Source organism: Arvicola amphibius, chromosome 8, assembly GCF_903992535.2.
Source record: "Arvicola amphibius chromosome 8, mArvAmp1.2, whole genome shotgun sequence".
In the NCBI taxonomy this organism is placed as follows: domain Eukaryota; kingdom Metazoa; phylum Chordata; class Mammalia; order Rodentia; family Cricetidae; genus Arvicola; species Arvicola amphibius.
In genome coordinates this window covers 9,352,887-9,371,430 of record NC_052054.1, presented here as the reverse complement: position 1 = coordinate 9,371,430, position 18,544 = coordinate 9,352,887, and the positions used below count along the sequence as shown (strand labels likewise).

General features: G+C 48.4%; 1 protein-coding gene across 1 annotated transcript in view; it reads right to left on the bottom strand.

The window, feature by feature from the left end:
* Ezr (ezrin) overlaps positions 1–17,135 on the bottom strand; it is a 40,640-nt gene extending 23,505 nt beyond the window's left edge. The window contains exon 1 of the mRNA XM_038339079.1: positions 17,007–17,135. Within this exon, the coding sequence (XP_038195007.1) occupies positions 17,007–17,018 (12 nt within the window). The 5' untranslated portion in view covers positions 17,019–17,135. The remainder of the gene's footprint in view (positions 1–17,006) is intronic.
* Positions 17,136–18,544: the final 1,409 nt, after the last annotated feature.

The following is an 18,544-nucleotide window of genomic DNA, read 5'->3' as shown; positions in this document are numbered from 1 at the left end:
CCTGACTTTGGAACACCTTGATGCAGCAGGAAAAGGCACCGACCACCAAGCCTGACCTGAATTTGAGCTCCCAGACTCACGCGGTGAAGGAGAGAACAGACTCCCTCAACATGACCTCTGCCCTCCACATGCACACCAGTGGTATATGTGTGCCCTCCCTGCTCCAACAAATAATTGTAATTTAATATTAATCTAATTAAATTTTAATTATTTTAAATTAAATTTTAGTTAATTAAATTTAATTTTAAAAATCTGTTTAAAGGGAGGCTGTCTTGGGCACAAGCCAAGTTAGCATGGTATTGAAAATACCCGAGAAAAAAGTGGTTTTCTAATAAACACACATATGCTTCTCATTGATCCTATTGAGTGTTTCAGAGAGTGACTTCTGTGGGAAGGGCCAGTTTCTCATTTACTGCCAAAACACGAAGCAGTGTTTCTTTAAACCAAACCACCTAAAACTAAAAATGGGAATGAACTAAAATCTTATTTCTAAAAAATAAGGGTGAAACTAGCCAGTAAAAACTAAATTTAAACAAAGCTTTGCAGTTTTGTTTTTGCTTTTAATGAAAAGCAGCTAGCATTTTGCAAGCATTCATGGATCCCACTCAGCCACGCCTTATTTGGGATCAGTACTGAACGGTGGTCTGATCCACACTGACTCCACCCACCCCAGGTTTAATAAATCTTTTCAAAGCATTCTGTTTGTCATTCTTAGTCTAGGTTAGCTCATCTTAAACCTACTGTTCCCAGAACTGAGATTAACAGGCCTGGCCCTCCTGGTGGGTACCTCCCACATCCTAGGCTCATTGAGGATGTATAGGCATCTGTGGGCCCAGCCACCCGCCCCTTCCTCTTCCTCGGGTAGGCTTCATCAGCTTCCTTGGAACTGCTTCTTATATGCCTGTCAGTCTCAGAGTCTAGGAACCTATATCTTCCTTTTGTTATTGTGAGAAAAGGTCTGGGTATATAGCCTAGGTTAGTTTAGAACTCACGATCCTCCGGCCTTGACCCCCAGCGTGCTCAGGGGTTCATATTTCTTAAAGCCAAGTCAAGAGTTTTGAGGGCAGGCCAAATGCAGGCATCACCGGAACACTGGCAAGAACGAAGGTGTTTAATCCCAGCACTCAGGAGGCAGAGTCAAAAGAATCTCTGTAAATTCAAGGTCAAGTGGCCTACAGAGCAAGTTCCAGGACAGTCAAGGCTACACAGAGAAACCCTACCTCAAAATAAATACATAAATAAATGAAATTAAGATGTCTGTCATGGACTGGGTCCTTTAACCCAGAGCAGAGGATGCCGTCTGTCCTTGGGCCTCAGTCACCTGATCCACAAAAGGCTGGACCTGGGTCCTGCCTCCCTTCACGTCTTAAAGGCTCGACTCAAGCTAGGTCAATGTTCTCAGCTGGCTGGGGCTGGTCCAGGGGAATGAGGTCTGTCCAGAGACACAGGAACTGAGGGTGCAGATGGCCTGCCTTCTTAGGGCCATGCAGATGGAACACAGGACAGCCAATAGCATCGCCTGACCAGGGAAAAAAAGTAACAACAGAGCTGAGTAGCAAGCAACCGGGAGGACATGGTCATGGACACCTACTTCAGTTTTGGGGGTGACCTTTCTAGAAAGACAGGCCACAGAGCAGGCCGGACTGCTTCTGTGTCTCGGAGATTAAAGACCTAATCACCCAACCTGGTTTTGTTTTGAATAAACCAGTAGCAGCTACCCTGTTAGCAAAATAAACCAGCCTCCCCTTTGCTGGTCCCTCAGTCACTGGGCAGAAAGGTCAGAATCTTTTACCCACACACTCCCCTCCCCCAGCTGTAGTGATTCCCAACTTGAACCATGTATAAAGTCTGAAATCTGTCTTGGGTGTCTTCTGGCCATGTCAGTGGCTGGGGGTTCTCTAGAGAGTTATGGACTTTTAAAGAGAATAGGAAGACAGGGATGGGACCGTGGAGTAACTGTTCCTTTGTTTAGCTGATGCAAACTGTGAAATCCCATGGATGCCCAGGCTAGAATTCCCCATCCCTGTTGCCCAGGAGCATCTCAAAGATGTAGGATTTTTCAGAATGCACTTTGAAAAAACACAATTTCTGTACTTTTATAGTTTAATTATCAAAATGTTATCTAAAACATCTTTCTAAGAGTCTATGGGGGGGTGAGAAACCAGATGGACTCGACAATGAAACCTCATGCCATCCATCCTACCTCTCAACGTGTAATTGCAGAGTTTGACTTCTCTGGCCCTGGTAACTCAATCTTGGTTGCTCAAGTTTCCTTTGGGTAGCGTCACAGAGAGACCTGACCTTAGTTTAAGATTTCTACTACACTCACTTTGGTTTGGTTTGTTTTTGGAGACAGGGTTTCTCAGTGTAGTCTTGGCTGTCCTGGAACTCGCTCTGTAGACCAGGCTGGCCTCAAACTCACAGAGATCCGCCTTTCTCTGCCTCGTGAGTGCTGGGATTAAAGGTGTGTGCCACCATGGCCGGCTTCTACATTCTAGACTGGATCCTCCATACAGTCACGTGACACAGCCTTCGGGGAGCCGACTGAACTTTGCTGTAGCATTATAGGTGAACTGTCCCCAGTGACTTTTCGTCTATATTCAAGTATCAGGAACGCCATGGCACAGAAAGGAAACTCAGAAAGTGGCATCTGAATGTTTGGATTTCAGGCAGGGGATTTGGTGGCAAGGAAGCGCCCAGTTACACCTATCTGAGCTCAGAGCTCAGTCTGGGCCCAAGATTGTGCTGAGAGTCCAGCCTTTCTTATCAAGGCAAATGTCAGTGCTGAGGTCCAACATTCCAGCCAAAAGTGCCACTTCAGCAACTTCGGACAACTTTGCGGACTAGGGGAGAACCTTTTAAATGCTTGGAAGTGCTCTGACTAGGAAGGGACATGGTACCACTCTCCCACAGAGGGAGGATGGGGATGTCTGGACATCCCCACCGCTCACCTGCTGTGTCAAGTCACCTGACTGGACAACTGTGCCAAGTCTGTATCTTCACGTCCATGCTGAGCCAGTGCTTTTGTCAGCCTTTGAGGAAATGTAATTTACATGCTGCAAAATTGCAATGTGCAATTTGGGATTTCTATCATTCACGGAATTACATACAAACATTGTTGTCAAGTTTTAGGTTTTTTTTTTTTTTTTGCTTTTTTGAGACAGGGTATTGCTACACAGAACAGCTGGCCTCAGCTCACAATCCTCCTGCCTCAGTCAAGGATTCCAGGTCGGCACTGCCATAGCTAAGCTGCTTTTAAGATGTTCTCAACAACCTCAAAAATCAACACGGTGCTTACCAGCATCTCTCCCTTCACTAGTCTTAAGCCCCAAACCTTGCTCTATAACCTCTGGCTCTACGATTTCCCTATTCTGGGCATATCAGATAGATGAAATCTCATGTCTACCACTTAGCACGTTTTCAAGATCATCTCTGGTGAGCATGTATTAGTACTTCGTTCCTTTTTGTTGCCAAACGACATTCCACTGTATGGACACATCCCTGTATCAATCCACTCGATGAATTACTGGGTAAGCATTTTATTTGTTAGTTTGCTCCCTGCTGCTTCAGTGAATGACCGCAAACAGTACAGCAAAAGAGCAAGGTCACTAAAGCCTGTGTATGGTCAGCTCGATGGAACAGAGATGAGAGGAGACTAATTTTCAAAAACTAAAACATTTAACTAAGCTCACTTTGAGTTTTAAATGAAAAATCCAATGTTCTTGGGAAGGCAGGACTAGTAATCACACAAACTGGCCGACCACAGCAACAGACAACTCCACCCCATTCCCACCTCAGGCGGTGGCAGGGTGAGCCCTTGGGACTGAGAGGTCTGCCCTTCTAGGGCAGGGGTGAGAGACAGGCTCCTCCTGGGTCCTGCTTCTCCCTAGACAGAAACAAGGACTCGGTCCTCTGTTCTGTATCCCACTCCAATGATACTGGTGACCCTGCACCCTTATGTTAACGGACTCCCCCGGCCCCCAAGGCCTGCTCCTGCTGAAGGAAATATGCAGAAATACACTTTCTATGGGGTCTGACCTGAGGAGGAAACCTAAGCCACAACCTTTCCTAATGATCTAAGAAGTGTGCGCAGCTACACCTGAACACCAACCCTAGTGTTCCTCTGGGATGTAAGCTACATTGTAGCATGTATTAGGCCCAGGTGAGACAGGGCTGTGTGTGAACTTATTTACTCTACTCAGGGGTGAAGCCAATGCCAACGTGTGCTCATGGGAAAGAGCCTTCAGCTGGCACTAAAGCACCAGCTAACCCTGTTCTTCATGGAAATCACTGGTCCTGGGGTAGAAGGGGGGGCAAGACAGAGGGCCCCACATTCTAGTCCTCAGAATTCTGGTCCCTTCTAATTCTTAATACAAACCATGGTCTCTACAAATGCAGTGCCATCTTGTAGCATCTGCTAAGACACAGTGGCCACTTGCACAAATGCTGGCTAACAAATAACCAAATTCTGTAAAACATTACCAGTAACTTAGCAAACCTTAACCACCCTCCTGTGGAAAGGCAAGACTCTGGAACTCTGTCAAGGTGGGCAGACTACAGTCCACAGCAGGTGGGTGGTTCCTGTGGGTTACTGTGGATAAGGAAGTTCTTTTCCTTCTGCAAACAACCTGCTTTGGAAGCCTTCACAGCAATGGCTAATTAAAAATTTTATTTATTTATTTATTTATTTATTTATTTATTTATTTATTTATTATTACGGTGTGCCTGGACCCACCAGGGCCACAGGACCACTGTAAAAGCTGGTTCTCCCTACCCACCTTTATGTAGGCTCACATAGGCAAGATTGTGCATGGCACCTTTACCTGCTGAGCCATCCCCACCTTTCCTCCTCCCCTCTCCCCTCCCTACTCCACTCCTCAGCCAATTGTTAAGGTAAGTTTGTTTCCATCTGTAACAAGTGACTACCTACATCTGCTCCGGGGCTAACTGCTGTTTATATATGCATAAGGTCTATAAAGCTGCTGCAACAGCAGCTCCCAGGGTGGTGTTTTATATTGTTACTATTTCTATAAATAATTATTTGTAATGTCCCCCCTCTTTTAATTCCACAAAACTACCCCTTCTTTTGGAGAGGGCCAAAGCCAGAATTACTATGCTGAACCAGAGTTGACCACCAGTGTGGCAGAGGGCAGTACCACAGCATGGGGTCCTCAGGACAGGGCTGTTTATTGAAGGAACTTCATACTTGTCACAATGCTCACATGCCTGTCAATCAAGCACTGGCAATGTGTTTGTTGCCAAGCATCCTACCCACAGCTAGAGCTGAAACTGGACGTTCAAAGGCAGGCTGGTGTCCATCTAAGCTCTGGCTCTTGCTGACAGGCGCCCTGCACATTCGGCTGATGTGTGGAGGAGGTGGGAGCAGCAGGACTGACCATAGCAGGGATGAAATAGCCCCAGGAGAATCTGCAGACCACTGCTAGTGACGAGCACACACTGTGGGTCATTTACACCAAGTTCTCTAAGTCAGATGTGGTCATCGCGTCACACTGCCTCCCTACACGTGGAAAGCAGCTTGATCACTGCTATATGCAAAAGGAAGCTCAGCCTTGGGTCAATTACTCCAAAAACTGTTGGCTAGGCAAGGGGTAAGGTCTGTATGTGTCACGGTCTCTAGCAGAGCAAGGCGAAAGATGCATGTCCGCAGAATAATAAAATTTCCATACGATGACACAGTCCTAGGATATGTATCTTTTATTGCCTAAGTAATAATAATAAAGTCCAATGTCAGAGCTGACACAAGTCCACTTGCCACTCAAGCAGAGAGCCATTCCACAGAGGTCAAAGTGCGGGTCTACAGTTCGGCTATTTCTCTAACTTTCCCAGGAGCCATGAACGCTGGTCACACCGCTGACAGAAATATAAAGTCATTGAGAACTAGCAGCAACATCAGGAGCCCAGGCCAGGATCAGCAATTCCAAAGAAGACTCTGTTCTTGGGGACAGGTGTGGCTCCCAACAGTAAGGTCGACTGGCAGGGGAATTCAAGCTGGGCTGCTTGTGGAAGAACAGAATCCTGGTGGTAGCACGAATGAGACTACCACCACCAGACCAGTGCCTCTTTGTGAGCACCATCCCGGCTAGCGTCTGCCCTAGCACTCACTAATCACTAACGAAAACGTGTCCGCAGAGGTTAGAGCCGAAGGAGCCAGCTTGACTCTTGAACTCTCCCAGTTCACTGCTCTTCCTCAGTGTTTAGAAAATGTGGTGTGGCTGGGCGGCGGTGGCGCAGGCCTTTAATCCCAGTACTTGGGAGGCAGAGGCAGGCAGATCTCTAGGAGTTTGAGGCCAGCCTAGTCCACAGAGCGAGTTCCAGGACAGGCTCCAAAGCTACAAAGAAACCCAGTCTCGAAAAACAAAAACAACAACAACAACAAAAAAAAAACCAAAAACCAAAAAGCAAACAAACAAACAAACCCACTTCTATCTGTATAGTCCTCATGCTTTATGTCGGAGTTTGTATCTAGGTCAATGGTTTTAAGCCTCTGAATTGAAAAGTCCGTATTACTAAATTCCATAGTGAAGATGGCGACAAACTCAGATGGGCTAAGGCCTTCCCTTAACTTCGAGAACATGTAACGAAATCTCAAGTTCTTCTCAATAGCTCCTTTCTGTCTCAGAAAATAAGCCACTTCCTGCCCCCAGACCCACTTCCTGTCAGACCAAGGCTGCTTAACAAACACAAAGAGCAGACAAACCAGTCCTGTTTGTATTCATTATGATCAGGAGGAAAAAAAAATCTGACCTTAGAACCAGAAGGGAACTTTCTGAGCCTCACATTAAAAAGCAGGTTAGCTCCTTCTGCTTCAAAACCTGGCTGGGAACAGGTGGGCAGAGCCTTCCCCACTGGCCTGCAGGCAACAGAGAGAGAGACACACACACACCCCACCTCCAACTCGCTCTAGAGCAGGAGGACCTGTGGGCAGAGCAACCCAAAGGACACTTTCTGAACTGCTAGGTCTATGCCGGTGCTGCCTGGTGCCGGCATCTGTCACTTCTCACACGCTTTGTGTGTGCCTGTCCGTAAGTGGGTGCCCATCTCTTCCAGCCCGGGGTTTCCATGGGAATCAAACAAGAATTCCCAGAGACCACTTCACATAGAGGAGGGGAGAGAGACAATGAAAGAACTTTACCTGCTGCTAAGGAGAAACACAAACAACCCACACATCCCTCGCTCCACCCAGGCAGACAAAATAAGTTCTCACTCAAGGGCACTTTCTCTTAGCTATCAAACCAGCGGAGTCTGGATCCCGTGACATTTCACTAGCTACATGACACATACGTCAGCTTGGATGCCGCTCACTGAAATACCTGCCTAATTATACACACAACTGGCTAGCCCTGTAAAGACAAAGGTAGGGGCAGCCAAGACGGCTACTCCACACTACACTGACTAACACAACAGAGGACAAGAAGGGCCTGTTAACCAATCCCACCTGGAATGTACTATTCTCTTTGTAAATCTGGACAGCGGTGAAGTCCAGTGGAGGAAACAATGAAATTGTCAGAACGCCCCAATTTCTTTGCTAACCTGTTGTTCTAGGGACAGGACAATAAAGCCAATCACAGTGAAATCCAGTGTGATTTCTGAGACCAAAATATTACGAGCAGTAATATTTTGCAGTTTAGGGAACATTTTTTCCTATAAGAGGCTTAGATAAGGGTTATTGAATTTATGCCTATGAAGTCTTTTATTTTGCCTCCAGCAATTACGGCCAGACTCCCAAAAGCTTTTTACTTTTTTTTTTTTTTAAAGAAAGAAACCCACTGTAAATAGGTATGTTTGTAAAATCTGCTTAAATAAGCAGACTGAAAAAAAAAACCTATTTTTAAAACTTCTCTCATTTTGAAGTTATATTAAGTTAAACCAAACTCTCCGATTTGCATGCTGTCACAGCCGAATGCCACAAAGGGGTTGTGAAGACAGGTACTGGACTGGGGGTAAGAAAACCAGGCTGTACACTCTGCAGCCTTGCTACCACTGACAGGACACTGTGCTGGGCCACAACACCTCCTTCCCACCCCGAGTCTCGAAACTATAGACTAAAACCGGTATAGCTGGGAACCTACAGTTCATGGGTTTCCATGCCAACCGCAATTCTGATGAGAGATCGTCTTAACAAATATATGTGTTGAGGGGAAGATGAAGGCCTGGGTGCAATGATATCAGTTATTCACTTGATCGGCACGCCCAGGTCATCTACAGAACTGTGATGCCACTTGGGATTTCATAGAGAACCCTCAGCACACTAAGTCTATGTGCAGGGACAGGCTCCCCACACCAGGGGCTTCGCTGTTTGGATTTCCAACTGGAAGAAGATACTGACATCTGATGAGGAACAAAGTGAAGAATTCTCCCCTTATCTGCACCTGTAACAAGGTTTAGTTAGTGTGCTACCGTGTGCCTCTGCGCGCGTGCATGCATGTGTGCTTTGTGCATGATCTCAGAGGACTACTCCTCTCCGTCCACCATGTGAACCTGGGGATGTACTCGACTCAGATCCTTGACCTGCTGAGCCATCTTGCCTCCTTTCCCATCACAAACTTTAAAGATGCAAACTCTCCTGCAGACAACGGAAACAGTCACAAAAGATGGAAAGAAGGAAAGCCACAGCGAGACTCCATATGCTCTTCCTTCCTATTGACACCACTGACTCCCTGGTATGCTTCATCTGGAGGGAGGGAGGGAGGGAGGGAGGGATGGAGGGAGGGAAGGAGGGAGGGAGGGAGATAAGGAAGGAGGGAGGGAGGGAGGAATGGAGAGAGGGAGGGAGGGAGAGAAGGAGGGAGGGAAGAATGGAGAGAGGGAGGGAGAGAGGGAAGGAGGGAGAGAGGGAAGGAGGGAAGGTGCATATTGTGTATTTTAAGGACCTCAAACCCCATCCACCCATCCACCTCAGCATGCAGCCCCATGGGTTCTCTTATGGTCCAGCTAATACATTTTGCTGCCCTGCTTCTCACTACCGCCACACCGTCCTCCCCAGCCACCTTCTTAGGAAGATGTCCCAGCCCTACCTCCCTGGCTAAGGCTACTGAGGGATGCTCACCCCAACAGCCATGCGTTGTGTGTGCATCTCAGTGAGAGCAAGGACAGCAACGGGTCCATAAGAACAGATCCTACTCTGAGCTGTGCTGACCACGTCATCCCCACATCCGTTTTCTCTTCAGCAACACACAGACCAAGGCTGAAGAAGAAATCTACAGATGCTACCATGGAGACACAGGCAAACATTTCTCAACCGATGTCTCTGACCCACAGCATCTGAGAAACAATGGACGTGTCATGTTTCGGGGGATCCAGAAGATGCTGATGTACACCCACCACCAAATCTGTTTGAAAACAAAGTCTTAGAGGAATGTCACTCAAGACAAGCTCACTGACAAGTGACGTACAAGAACAAACAAACAAAGCCATCACAGCTTGTCCACTCTGGACATTTCACCCAAAAAGCGGATAAATAAAAAGTAATTCTATCCCTTGACAAAGCCCGAACATAGGCAGTAGCTGTCTGCTGCTTTTCCACATCTTATTAAGAATCTCTCTCCACCCCCAACCCCATCATGTACCAACCCTTCTTGAGAGCAGGTAGGTCTTACCATAGGGAAGGGACGAGGGAACCACTGCTCCCTGTGGCCTCCTGGCAGACAGGCTATCTCAGGCCTATACTAATGCTCCATGGCCTTTGGCCACTGAAGGAGGGTGGGGAATATTCAGGAAAGGCTAGAGTGCACGGCAGGTGGAAACTGGTCAGCCATGATGTGATTATGGAGGGGATGAAGGCAACAGTGATCCAATCTCTTAGAAGGCCATCTATTGTTAGTTGGTGTATTCCCAGGACTTGAGACCCCAAGACAAACACTGTATGTTGGAGGGGTGTGAGCAGTATTGACCACGAGAGCAAAAGAGCAAAAGCAAACTGTATTTGCTCCCTAGGTCAGTGGGCTGTCTAAACTGGAGGGAAAAGAATGACCAGCATGGGGCAGGAACTCTCTCGATTATATGAGAACTCTTAGTTGAAGTAGAACCCACCAGGCTCAGGCACAAGGCAGAGTATGTGAAACACACACACACACACACACACACACACCTCCTTGGCCCATTGAAGCAGGCACGTGGGTTGTTGTTTAAAGGCATAGAAAGAGTGGAAGCACCCAGTGAGAGGCAAGCTTGTACCGACTCTACTATTCCCTATGTATCAGCCAATAATGCAAGAATGAAGAGGTCTTTTTGGAAGCAGATAGTGTTTTTTAAGCCATCTGACCTCTCACGGTACTGCCAGGAAAGGCATAAATAAATAGGTACCAAACATCAGGATATGCAGAGCTAAGGTCTAGGAAATATAATGAAGAGGGCAAGGGGTAGGTGTCATTTCGGCTGGGTTTAATTTTTAAGTTTTCAATGATAAAAAAGCAACACATTTACAGACACTCTCTTTCCAACTCAAATATCAGGTACAAATTGCTCTCAGCATGTGCCAAAAATCTGTCATCAGACAATGGCTCAGAAGGTGACACAAGATACCGCCACTTTCCCTACGAAACAAAGGGCAGCCACTAACACCAGCCTTGTTAAAATAGTACTTCAGCCCCAATGCTGCCTGCACTCCGTGACAGTTTTCCCCATGGGAGTCTGTGCTCAGGACATGTGAGGGTCGCACTTAGAAAGAACTGAAAAAAGGAAAAAAACCCAAAAGACAAACAAAAAAACAAAAACAAAACCCAAAACAGGTCCTTTGTTTTCTGAGAAGAGTTTTGTAAAAACTAGAACCAAAGGAGTGGTTCTCCTTCCAAATATTGGCCTAGTCATAAAATATACACAAGGTCTAACAAAAGCTGGACAATAGTTACCTTTATCCTGGAAGCAAGGGACTGGTCCTTTTTTCTGTAAAGGCCCAGAGGGTAAATACCTCAGGCTTTGAGGGCTTTATCTGACGCCCACACTTGCTGATGTTTAAAAGCAAGGCTTCAAAAACCCTAAACATATTCTTAGCTGGGAAACCGAAGAAAAAAACAGTGGCTTGTATGTGTGATGGTTCACCTGTCCTTTCCTTAAGTGAAAACAGAGACCCCCACCATCTGCTGTGCCAAGCACCCCCCAAGCAATGCTGGGTTGCCTTCTCTCAGGCAAAAGGAAAGAAAAACAGAAGTCGATTGTGGAAAGGGACCTCGAGTTCACAAAAGCTAGGCAAAAATCTGCTGTGCCTGTGCTGACCCGCGTGGTCCCACTTGAGGGACACCCGTCTCTCCCTTACTTCCGTCACACAAAGTAGAGTTGAAGTTAATTTTTTTGCCTTTAAAGTTTGTCCTCTCAAATATATTAACCTAAAAGGGTAATGTGTTCATGAAGTTTTCCTTTCCTTTGCAACAGTATTACCATATATCTACAGCATGTAAAAGGGCCTTATTGAATTAAAAAAAAAAAAAGTGGAACCAGCCTGAGGCCAGAAATGTTCTCAGCCCTCAACCCAGATCCCTTATCTGGCCCCTAGGAACTGGCCAATGTGGGGGCGGGGAGGGGAGACGGGCGCTGGACAAAGCCCTGACTCCCCTTGCTCCTGGTCACTCTCCGACCTCACTCCGTGTGACCTCTGCCCACACTCACCTGCTCCATAGAACTCCTCCCAGGCAAAGCCACTGTTACTATTTTTGACACCCAGCACCAGGCCCACAGAGGCACCTGACAACTCACCACATGCACCAGACAGAATTCCCAGGAGATTCTGAAGACAGGAGATGTGTGTGGGGGGGGTTCATTTTTACTAATGCTTCCTGGGGCTCTTTCCCCCGGGAAGTCGGGTAAGCCTGACCGAGAGCTCTACTTTACGCTGACAGTCTACTCCGAGAAGTGCATATGAGAGCCGCAAAGCTTACGGCATGTAAGATTAGCCGCTTGCACTTCACGCAGGCCTTGCCTCAGTTTACCCTAGGGAGCATCTTCTGCACTTAAAATCTTTTATACTCCAGATGACAAACTGAGGTATAGAGATGTTCAATGGCTTGTCTAAGAGCAGTGTACTTTCTAAGTCATGCTGTAACAGAATGCTTTGCTTGGTCCTTTAACTTTATCTTATATGTACGTGTGTTCTGCCTGCCCATCATACAGTACGAGGGGTCCAGGAGACAGTGTCCCCTTTTCTGGAAGTGGAGTTACAGAGGTTGTGAGCTGCCATGCTGGGTGCTGGAAACAAGCCCAGGTCCTCTACAAGAACAGCAAGTGCTCTTAACCACTGATTGGTTAGTGGAAAAACTCGTGGGCTGGGGATATAGCTCAGTAGGTAGAGTGCTTGCCTGGTGTGCAGACTCCTGGGTTTGATCCCAGCTCAGCATTAACTAGGTGTGGTAGCACAAACCTAAAACCCCAGTATTTGGGAGTTGGGGGCAGGAGGAACGGATATTCCAAGGTCATCCTCAGCTACAAAGCAAGGTCTAGGCATCCTGGGCTACAAGAGAATGCTCCACCAACATCCAAAGTCAACAGCTATGGAGGGCAGGCATGTAAGGAAAGATGGCCAAACCTCTGGGCTCTTCCGCAAGCATTTCATACCTCAACAGTGATAGCGCGAATTAAAAACTAATTAAGAATCAATGGGAAGTGCACATGTAGTTAATGTTGAAAAGAAAGAAGACTCAAGTGTACTTTCCTGATGTCCAAAGCCGACTGTGCATCTAGCCGCATAGCGGAAGCAGCCACCAAGGAGACCCAGCACACTAAGCCAGAGGGGTCGCCAAAGGGTCAGAGCCACAAGAGTTTCAGTGGAAACTTAAGGAAAAGAATTACAGCTCACTAGGTGGTGCTGTTCTCTTCTCCCTAGCTAGAAACAGACTAGTTAGTCCACTTTCTGCTAAGAAATCACAATGTCATTGTTGAGGGCAGCGACTGACATAGGCCAGTGTGGAAGGAATAAGGGGAGAAAGGAACAGATTCACAGGGATACGTCCCCCTCCCCCAAAAAACTAAGAGCCACTGCTAAATTAAGCTCTGCTCGAGAAACCAAGTCACTGCGGCCTCCTTGTATCAGAGCTAGCTAGCATTGGACAATTCTGGACAATTAGGTCCCCTTTCCTACCTCCGTCACAATCCAGAGTCCAAAACAGCTATAGAAGATGGAGGTCAGACTTTAAGAAAATAAAACTTTTTTTCAACTTTATTAACATCACCCATTCATCTCTGCAAGACAGAACCCAGAAGGCCACCTGAGCCAGGCCTTGTAATCCTGTGTGTCCACAGCTACCAACAATGCTTTCCACTTTCACCCCTGGTCCAGGCTGCCACACCATGGACTCCTTCCAGAAGGTCAAGACCCGAGTTAAGATTAAAATGCCAGAGTACAGCTGACACGGCACAGACACCAGGCTCCAACTGGAACCCCAATTCCTCCCACTTCCTCCCACTGCGGGGCCAGGGTGCTTGTTCCCACTTAGCACGCCTTCCCTCCTCAGTGCTCAGCACCCCTGCCCACAACTGCGGGGTCACAGCTCAGCACTGACTGTGATTGCTGTCTGCCCAATGACTGGGGTTACGTCTGCCATCCTTGCCCTAACACCTCTCACGGGAATTTAGAAAAGGTCTGCTCGACTCCTGGATGAGCTATAAATATTCATGGTGTCTTATTGTGTGATGACGGCAGATCAGTAACTCTAGCCAGCATTTCTCACTGCCCCACGCCAAAACCTTAGCTACCTAATTCACCATCTGTCCTGGGTGAGAGGGACGGGGGTGGGGCAGCATGTCCCCTTTCTTCTCAATGAAGGTGTGTGCACATATGCACGTGTGTACTTAAAACCTATGGGTCTACTCGTTACAAGTCTGTTCCTGTGAAAATATCAAGTGAAAAGCAATATTACCAAAGAGGTATGGTGATCTCGAAAATTATCTTGGCTTGTGGTAGAGCAGTTGCCTAGCACACATGAAGCCCTGGGTTCAGTCCTTAGCAGTGTAAGACAGAAAGTTTTAGTTCACAGTAGATAGTCAAACATACGTTCAAGTTTTAACCGAGGGTAAATCTACTACATTACAAAGGTCCAAACCACCACTTTGGACATGAGGCACCTTGGTGCGGCAAAGAGGCAGGTCCCCTTGAAGCTCTGAGATATCTGAGATGGTGGCTTGAAAGGCAACACCCTTCTCTCTGAGACTCCCTGCAGCTTCCCACCAGACCAGGATAGGAGGTTGGGGAGGGAGAGAGAGGAGCTCCCAGGCCACCTTGCCTGAAAGCAACTGCTTCCTGAACAAGCCCCTCAGCCAACTCAACCTGTGGTCAGTCTCCAAGGAGACCACACAGCGTCCAGTCTTGACACCAGATGAGCAGAGCACAGGACTGCCTTCCTTGGAAGTCCATCAGTCCTATCAGAGGGAGCTCCAAAGGGACCATGGAAAACTCAAGAGCAGACAGCAGGCCACAGCCGTCCTTCCTCGGGTACCAGACCCCTCCACAAAGCCTTCCAAGCGGGCTGCGGTGGAAGTTTAGGCTGTGATCCAGGGGATCACAGGTTTCCCCACACCTCACCCCACCCAAAGGCTGTCTTAACTATTGTACTTTACTGGGGAATCTTTCCCTCTCTGAAAGCACGGTATGGGGGGGCTAAGTTGTGTCGTGGTTGGAGAACCAGACTGTGAGTCTCCACGGGGAAACAATCGTGTTGACCTCTGTGCCAGGCACCCTGCTTACTGTCATATAAACACCCGACCTTTGAATAAGTAGGGTCTAAATATCATGTCATCTGTACTGTTTTATGAACAAAGTTATATGGCTCAGTCTGGAGAAGAAATCAGCTACCACATGGAAGGCCCAAACTAGCCATTCAGAAGTGTCCATAGCTGACGGTGATTGTCCTCCTCACTCAAGCTACCCAAGGAAATGCTCATTTTAGGCTTCAATAGAATCAATAACCTTTTGTTTAAAGGACATACCTACGGAGTTTGCTGGTGGCTGCTTCATTTAACATTGACCCAGGCACGAAATAAACAACCCCCTCACAACAACAACAACAATAAAAAAACTAAACTAACAAACCCAGTTTCCCATCAACAGCCTTAGATGGCCACTAGGCTATTCTCAGCAGTCCATCGCTCACATCCTCCCCTCCCTGCAAGGGGGCAGGATGGGATTTCTTTCAGCAGGCCTGCACCTTGCACCTCAAAGGAGCCCTCTCAGCAGTCTAGAAATTGTTAACTCTGGCTATTGTGGAGCCGAGGCTTCAAAAAAGTTACTCTGTTACTGCAGCTGATAGTGAACGTCAGCTGGATGACTCTCTACCTCTTCAGACCAAAGTTCTAACCATAGAAGACCTTTAAACCAGGACAACATTGAAACATACCAGCCATTAAGAGAGACAAAGACAGAGAGAGAGAGAGAGAGAGAGAGAGAGAGAGAGAGGAGAGAGAGAGAGAGAGAGAGAGACAGAGACAGAGACAGAGACAGAAAACGAACCTTAAAAGTAAGGCAGTTTTGACATAGGGCAGTATCTGGAATTATAAACACTTTATACTAATGGAAATGAGGCAGAACAAGTAACAAGATTCCATCCACAGAAGGTCCCTAGAATACTCAATTCACAGAGGTAGACCAGTAAGGCGACTGCCAGGGTCTGGGGAATGGGAGATTGTGTTGGGGTGTCAAATAGAGGCGATGAAAAAAATGGACAATGGTGATGGCTGATTAACAATATATTTGATGCCACTCAGCTACGCATTTAAAACTGGTTATAAGGATAAATTATATGCTATGTATAGCTTATAATTAAGAAAATAAAAAGAAGAAAAAGAGAAATTGCAGTGTGTAGAGAGAGAAGAAAAGGGAGTGGCTGGAAACAGGTTCTGGCTTTTTTTTTTTTTCCCCTGCGCACTATCTCTGTATGTTTTAATGAAATCAAGAAAACCACACCTGGAACTAATGTACTGACCAACTCCCCTCCCCACCAGCATCTGCTGCAGCACCAGAGCAAGACATCCTGGGCCAGTTTTATACCACAGGCATTGTAGGGTATGGATGAGTCACTTCTGAGTTTGAAATGCATTTTGTGTAGGGGTTAAAAATACTCTCTCATGAATAACTCAGACCAAAAACTATATTAATGTCCGGATCAATTATCATTTTAAGAATAATAAGATTTCTAGATTAGAACCTCCTTTCAGAGAGCATAAAATGAAAAGTAGCAAAAGCAGACAAGCTCTAGAGACTAGGAATAAATCCCTCATATCTTTGTCGTTTTTGTTAATCTTATTTTCTCCATCTCAACTTAAAAAAAAACAAAACACCAAAACTCTCCCTCTATCCAGTCACCAGCCCCTCAATTAAGGCAGGTGGAATATATTACCCTGAGAACCCACTCTAGTTGTTTCTCCCCCACCCTCAACCCCGTCCCGCCAGCAATCTCAACACAATCAGATTCAAGACGAGAGAGGCAAGCACGTTAATTAGCCCAAGTTCACAACCAGCGCCCAGTGAACCTTCTTATCAAGCCTCTGGGACTACCTCATCTGCCCGTGGCTAACCCTGTCCGAGATAGGGATCCTGCTGCAACCAGCAAAAACCCTGCTTAGCCCGGCCGCGCCTCCCCAGAAAGGGCTGAGACCAGGCTACCCCAGACACAGAGCCTCTCTCCTCCCAAATGCCCTTCAAATCGCCCAGGAAGGTGTGGGTAGCAAGTGGTTTCGGTCGCTCGAAGGAACTGGGCGGGCAGGTGTAGGTCGTAAGAAGCCACCCCAGTCTCCGTGCGATTTGCACTAGTTAAGAAACTTCGAAGTTACATTAGCAGACACTTTTAAAGCAGTCGGAAGACCCGAGGGTGGGTGGGGGAGGTCGGAGGAGAGGCCAGCGACTGAAAAGCACCAGCAAAGGTGACTAAAGAGTACTACAAAAGGCGTCCCCAGGTAGCAAGAGGGCGGTCGGCGCCCTTCACCAGAAAAAAAGAACTGCTGAGCAGCCAGCGTGAGGTGACTCCCCGGGGGGAGCCCAGCCTGGCGCACGCCACCCGATGACTTACTGGCTTGGGCATCTTGGCTGGTTGGTGGCTGCGTGTGTCCTCGGAAAGTCGGCTCTGCGGCGGCTGCTGAGACACGTCGGGACCTGCAGACGGAGGGAAGCCCTGAGCGCGCCCCGCAGCCCCGAGCTTAAGAACGGGCCGGGCGGTGCCGGCTGAGTCACCGCCCAGCCCGGGCCGGGCGCGGGGCGGGGCGGGGCGCGGGGGCGCGCGGGGCGCGGGGCCGATCTCCGGAGAGTTTCATTTCGTCTAGCAACCGTTGCCCTAGAGCTGAAACCGCGACCACGGGACATTTTTAGAGAAACGCTTTTTTCTTTTTTCTTTTTTTCCCCTACAAATTGGGAGCGGCCGGGAGGGGGCGTGTCCACGCAGCCCGCCGCGCTTCGCCTTGGCCCCGGGACGGAGGCGCGCACCGAGGCTCCGGCTCCACTCTACCCCCTCCCCCCCCCTGCACAGGTGGTCCCTCCCCTCCTCCACCCCGCCGGGGAGCGTACGCGGCGGGACACCGAGCGGGGCGGGGACCCGGCGAGGTGCGCCCGCCAAGATGGCTGCTGTCCGGCGGGGTCCGAACGGAACGGGACCCGGGACCTCCCGCCGCGCGCCCTGGCTCACAGCCCCGCGGAGTCTGGGGCCGCTGGCGAGCACGGAGGGAGGAGGGGACTGGTGGTGCGCCACGCCGTCCCGAGCGGAGTCGGGGGAAAAATGCACCTCCACGTGGTGGGGCGGCGGCCACCGGGCCGTTCGTGGGTGGGGCGGCCGGGTCTCACAGTGGTCATGGCCCCCGGTCCCCGTGCACGTGGCCTGCGCAGCCTCCGAGACAGACCCGCGCGTGGAAGACCCCATTCCCGCATGCTTTAGAGAACTCATGTGCCGTCTTACTCGACTTGACTCTGCGGGGAGTCGCCTCTGAAGACCTAAACTAATTCTACAAGTTTTTTCTTTCTTTCTAGTAGTCCTCAAAGGGACTCACACCGGCCCTGTAACACTCCTGGGCACGTGTTCCCTGGTGATCTGTGACATTTGTTGGGCTGTGATCAAAGTATTGGTTCTCAAAGTCTGGTTCTGAGACAACTAAGCCCCCCACCGGGGGTTGAGAAGGTGGTTGGTGTTGGGTGAAGGTTGAGACCAGAGCTGCTCCCGGGTAACTTTCGGGTGCTAGCGTGGGGTGAGGATGGGGGACTGGATGGGTTGATTCCTTGGTTTTCTTATCGGCAAAACTGGGCAAAACTGCCTGGTTTTATAGCACCTCTTCCGTGAGGTTGTCACGAGGATTAGATGGATTGGATGTGAAACGCACTCAGCTCCATTCCAGGACAGAGTATACAATGTGACTGGGAGAAGGTATCCTAATTTGTAGAATAGGGACCGTAGGAGCAACGCCTAGAGAGCTGTAGACGTAAATGAACTTAGTTTAGTGCTGGATTCCAAGTGCTACACAGTCTGTTGCGGGGTCACATGGCTCAGGACTGCATGTTTAGGCATGTCAGGGGCCTGGCAAAGACTGAGGCCGTGGCTTGGATGGCCTCTCATCAGCACAGTCC